At 41.2% G+C, this 6025-nt stretch overlaps 1 protein-coding gene across 14 annotated transcripts in view; it reads left to right on the plus strand.

Moving 5' to 3' along the window:
• Window positions 1-5325, plus strand: part of ABI1 (abl interactor 1) — an 82005-nt gene extending 76680 nt beyond the window's left edge. For all 14 annotated transcript variants that reach the window (XM_037382666.1, XM_037382668.1, XM_037382655.1 and 11 more), the window contains 2 exons: window positions 2490-2675; window positions 4256-5325. In XM_037382666.1, coding sequence (XP_037238563.1) covers window positions 2490-2675; window positions 4256-4431 — 362 coding nt within the window. In that variant the 3' untranslated portion in view covers window positions 4432-5325. The remainder of the gene's footprint in view (window positions 1-2489; window positions 2676-4255) is intronic.
• Window positions 5326-6025: the final 700 nt, after the last annotated feature.

A 6025-nucleotide genomic window follows, 5' to 3' on the forward strand; every position in this document is an offset into this window, starting at 1 on the left:
AAACTATGCAATGCCTACTTTTTTTCCTGCGCCCTGTGCCCAGACTGTGAGTATCTCCTTCAGAGAGGATTTCCAGTGTGTCCAGTGCCCAGGGACAACTGATTGAATGTAAATTGCTATACTGTCACATTGTGCTTTCAAAAGAAAGTCTGCTGGTCCCCATCTAAAGAACAGGGATGTGAGTACGTACGAGAGAAGATATCTCCATTTGGAGCTGTATAAATACTGGTCCTTTTACCCTTTTTCATTTAATGTGGTTTTCTGTGCCTCTTTTTCCCCCTCCCCTAGGGAAAGTAATGCTGTTCTAGTTTGCCAATTTTAAGTTCAGAACCAGAAGTCTAGGTTAAAATCCAAGAGGCAGGAAGATACTTCCATGGGGTGGCACTTGTCTAATTCTCTGTTCCATTCTCTCCCCTTGTTTAAATGTGAAGATGAATCGTTTTAAGTGTTTCCCATATAGCGTGCAGTTTCTGCACTGCGTCTCAGTTAGGGTATGTGTTGGCACTTTCACACTTGCATTTCCTGCCTTCTCTTCTTTTCGAATACGCAACTTCACTGTTGAATAAATACAACTTTTTGCATTTCATAAGGTAAGGATTTCTCAAGATCTCAAAGGATTGTTGTTTCAGTACTGGGGTTTTTTTGTGGGTTAAGACGGAAGTTAAGGGGAAAAATACATTTTGTGAAAGATGTGCCGAAACTACTGCACAAAACCAATCCATTCATGAACAGTGTTGTCGTGTGTCTATGGTGGATTAATGAAGCCTGCCTGTGAGCGCCATTCAGTAACATCGGCAAGACGTAGCGTTCACTCGGCCAAAGACTTTGTTAGTCCGTCTCCTAGTGACATAAATGGGCTTCTGTATGGGGGAGGAATCACGAATACAGTGGCTGCCAGTCTTACTGGTAGAGAGAGCGGTGGGGTGCACAGCTCAGCTGGTCAAGTTGAAGAGGAGCTGGGCTTGCAGGTGAAGAATAGAATTAGCTCTTCAAGGGGTAGAGAGCAGGCTGGGTGCCAGAGCTGAGGCAGCCTCTGCCCCTTCCCAGCAGGAGCTTTGGCTTCCCCTATACCAGCGCAGCTGTTCTGAGCCAGCTAGGACATGGAGTTATGCTCAAGCCCCTTGTCAGGGGCATGTGGCTGAAGAGCAAAGGTTAGTCACTGCTGGAGTAGCGGCCAGGCAAAAATAAAGAGCGTTAAAGCAAACGGAAACTCTATTACTAATCTCCAATGCCACTATAACTAGCAGTAGCTCAAGTTTTCACTCAGTGTTGTTCTTTCCTTGCCCCGCAGCTTGGCTTTCTTCTCAAAATTAGTGTAGTATGCTGGAGCTACATGCTCCGGAGCACATGCCCAGCCTGATGGCTCCTTCCAGTGAAACCCTTTCTAAAGCAGTGGTTTTCAGCCTGTTTTCAATGTGCAGACTCACGAATCTCCTGTAATTAGATCTGAATTGCTATATAACACAGTTTAGTAACAATACGCTCCCTTTTAGTAACTTCTGGCTTCATAGTGCTTACATCTAGGTCCATGGGTACTGGACCACAGTTCCCAAGGAATAGAAGAAGTGACTTGATGTCTTGCATCTGAGTGTGCTGTCTCTCTCCTTTGCTGCCAGCTGCTGTGAACGCTACTGAAAACCGATTTGATGAACTGATTTTAAGAGTGATTTGTACCATAATGCCTTTCTCTTTTTCCCTTTCCCAAAGCAACTTGTAATTGTGCTGATTGGAGAATCTCAGGGCAGGGATTTGACATTTTGGATTATACACTTAATTCCTTGAGCACTTTTTTCCCCAAGAGCAACAGCTGCCTGTTGTAGTTTTCCATTTATTAATTGAATTCTGGATGTGTGCACACACACAAGCTAGTCTACAAGATAAGGATCTGTACAAAGCTTTTCTTCTGCAGAAGGATTACTTTGCTTTCTCTTACGTGGTTAAATCTTGGAACGCTAGTCTCTTTCTTCCCTTTTTATGATCCACACCAGATCTTTTTGTCCCCTAAACGCTAGCTCTGAGAGAGCACGAATCCAAGGAAGCAGTTTTCAGAAATAAATTGAGGTGATTGTTATAGACAAAGGATTTGTTAAAAAGTAATGAAGCTGCTGGTCCACTCCAGAGGCCTGTTGCTGCCTGGCTCAGAGGGTGCCACTCGGAGTCCTTCCATAGCTAACCACTGCAGCTAGCCCCTCAGCGCATGGACGTCGGAGCAGGAAGCTTTCCTCCCTGCTGGTGTTCAGCTTATGCCCTGCAGCATGTGCTTTGACTCTAGAAGCATTTATACATAGATCTGACCACTAATAACAAATGTAGTTGTATGTTGTAGCTGTTAATACAAAGCCTCTGCTTCTAATCAGTGCATGGTATTATAGTGCATGCTATGTGTGGTATCCCCCCGCCCCTTTTATTTACAGTGTACAGCCTCAGGTTTGTTTGCATCTCCACACTGTTTTGATTTAAGAAAAAAAATAATCTCCAAACGTTTCTAGTTGCTGATAGCCCGACTCCTCCCCCGCCGCCGCCTCCTGATGAGATGCCTATGTTTGATGACTCTCCTCCTCCTCCACCCCCACCCCCTGTGGATTATGAGGATGAGGAGGCTGCTGTGGTGCAGTACAGCGATCCCTATGCAGATGGAGATCCTGCCTGGGCACCTAAAAACTATATAGAGAAAGGTAAGGGACGCATTGCAACTGTGTGTTACTGCGGTATTGGAGGATTAACGGTGTCTGAAGGGAATGAACAGTTTAGCTTGGGTCTGAAGAAAACAGTCATTGTCCCTGCCAAGTCAGAACTCGAACCATTCTTTTCTTAGTTTGCGTATACACCTAGTGCAATAAAATACAAGCCGGCCAAGGAAGGATTATAAAACACCTTCGTGCATTCTAGAATGGATAGAAAAAAATTCCTTCGTTATGAGAAGCAGATGTAAATCATATGGCTTTCATCTTCACTGAGCTGCTGGACTGTGTCCGTAGCTACCTCAGGATTGCTGGGCAGTCATCTAGAAATCGTGTTGCAAAAAGGCCGGAAAGTTGGAGCTGTATTTATCCCATCGAACTAGATAGCTAGAGTGGATCATTAGACTTTCAGCTATGAAATGTAGTGAGGCTTCCTTGGAGACTTACCAGTGGCTCTAGATCAGCAGAGTATAAACTGTGCTTAGGTATGAGCCCATATAGTAAACGTCGTCTTGTGAATAATTGAGATGCTGGTTTCCTGCCTGTAGAGCTGTCTGTGTTTGACAGCGAGCATTCTGTCAACAAGCAGTGTTGCCAGTTCTCTCATGATCTGATAAACTGCATCATTATTTGATAGGCATTAAGACATCAGATTTCTGAGAATATGTATGTAGTAGGTTCTTGGAATTCATAAAACTGATCAATTGCATAAATCCATGCTAACTGTTTTGAGAAGGGTAAGGCTGTGATGTCCCAAGTTTGTGTATTCATAGTGGTAGTTTCTAATTCCAGTATTACTGGTAGTGACATTCACTTCCCTTGGGGGGATCTCTGCTTTGTTAAATTGCGCATAATGAGCTAGAGGTTGGTAAGAGTAATGCATTCACCAAGCAGGTACTGAAAAGTAGCTGATGTTGCTTCTCCTTTGTCCTAAAGTAACTCCTATACTTGCACACGTTGCAGCTCCTTGAAAAGTAATGCCAAAACTTCTTATCCCATAGAAGCTCTGTAGCAAAGACCGTCCATTTCTCTACGGTGGCTTTAAGCAGCTATGTTTACAACATCGTATGCTGAAGTACATGCTAGATAGCTGCAGGGGCCATAGTGTAGAAATTTTTTTTTTCCCCTGTTGGTCCGTTCCTACAGAATGAATTTTTAAATTTTTGTTATTTTTTTTTAGGCTTTTTCTAATCAAGAGATCCCTATACAGGGATCTATATACCTTTGAGATAATCTGACCAGAAATGACTGCCACACTCATGGAGCCAGTTATTTCATAGTTCAGCTCTGAAGTGTCTATAAGCTCCACTTCACTGTGTCGCAGTCAACTGTACCTCTCTGCCAACAGTTTGAGTGTTCAGTGTAGTGACCACCCACTTCTTACTGGTAGCTAATGTTGCAAGAAAAGTGAAATTTCATTTTCTGGACTTAATTGTCAACAGGGAAAGCATGTGAATCCATTATGGAGAATCCCAGGGCAGCAAGCTAGTCATTTAAAAAATAACTGTACTTCAAAAAATGTTAATGCTGACGTTATTAATAAAATGTTAAACATGTCCCTGTTCAATCCACAGTTGTTGCTATATATGACTATACAAAGGACAAAGACGATGAGCTGTCATTTATGGAGGGTGCAATCATTTATGTGATAAAGAAGAATGATGACGGCTGGTATGAAGGAGTTTGCAATCGAGTAACTGGCTTGTTTCCTGGGAATTATGTTGAATCAATCATGCACTATGCTGATTAAAATCCTTTGCTTTTTAAAGCTGGGTCTTGTATTCAGTCATACCATGATTATTTACAAGGGGTAACTAAAAGCTAACAGAATTGTCTTAATATACTTTAAGAAAAAAAATAAAAAATGTGCCCATTTCTTTAGGCCATACTGTTTTAATGGTATGATTGAATGTCCATCTCTCTAAGTCTCTGGAGACAGTATGTCTTACCTGATGGCAATTTGTAAAACAAGCAACTGTCTATAACTGGTTATACTTATTTACTTATGCATTGTTAATTTTATGACCAGCCTAAATATTCTGGGGAAGTAGGGTATAATATTTAATGAACCATGATCAGATTGTGCCATTACATTTTTCAGTACAGCATGGTAACTAACACTACGTTAGACTAACATATTAAAATCTGGATGAGAAGTTTAATGTTAGTGCTGGTCATATTACTTTTTGTTTAGACTCTTTGCTCATTCTTGAACTATATTTGTTTAAAGCATGCATACAAACTTATGTATTGAAATATACTTTTTTAAAAATCCAAGATGCTTCCAATTGTTGTAATCTTTACCTGGAGTATTCTCACTAAAGTCTATTACAATGAGTTGTTTGGGTCTAAGGTGTCCATGTGAATCAAAAAATGGGTGGTCTTATGTATGTGTAATTTGTACCCAAGTTTTTTTAATGAGTAAATTTACATTATGACTTTTTCCATTCATAAATATATAAGTGAACCAAAGGTCTTGTCCATTACTTTGTTGGTTGGCTTGGCAAAGAAGTTTGGAATGCTAACGTAGCGAAACCATGGCTGTGTTATCCCAGGCAATGTACTAAAAGCAAATGTTTGTAATGTGACTTTATCACTGACAGAGGGCAAATAAATTAGATATGAAACCTGAATTACACATTTATACATACTCTTAAAAGTTCTTTTCTTCCAGAATTCATTTTAGCAAGGCTTCTTGATTGAATCTAGTTACCTAGATGCAGTATGTTGGACACCATCTCTAACTGGCATTTCTCAGTGGAAACTGTATCTGGCTTGGTGATGTGCCCAGCTGAGCAGAGATGGCAGGCTGTCATCAAGATACGACAAAGGGGACCGAACATGACAGGAACGGTGCCATTGTGTTAAGGGATCACAGGCGGAGACAGATAGAGATGATGTACTTCCCGGTTCTACAGATTCTGTGGCTTAAGTAACCTGAGAAGGAATGCGGTAGTACTGGATAATTACTGTAAGAGGAATGTGTCTGGGACTTCAAAGCAGACTTCTAGGAGGGTGTTGAACATACTCTGGAAATGAGTGATGGAGTGGAAGCTTTGATTGGCTGTTGAATCATTCATTTTTAGCGTAAGTTAGGAGTACTGGGCATTTCATTTTCTTAACTGTAGCAATCCCAAATTCTGCATCTTGTAAACTGCTAGCGAGTAGCAACCCATAGCACACCTGCATTTCATTATGAATTGGAAAACTACTTATTGATGTATGTAACCAAATAAAGTCTACGTACAGTATTTTTTATAATAAACCAATTTCCGCATATACAATGTCAGGTAATTATGGAGGTTAACAGCCAGGAAAGCATTCAAACCACCTCTCTCCACAGA

Source organism: Falco rusticolus, chromosome 4 (genome assembly GCF_015220075.1).
Source record: "Falco rusticolus isolate bFalRus1 chromosome 4, bFalRus1.pri, whole genome shotgun sequence".
Taxonomy (NCBI): domain Eukaryota; kingdom Metazoa; phylum Chordata; class Aves; order Falconiformes; family Falconidae; genus Falco; species Falco rusticolus.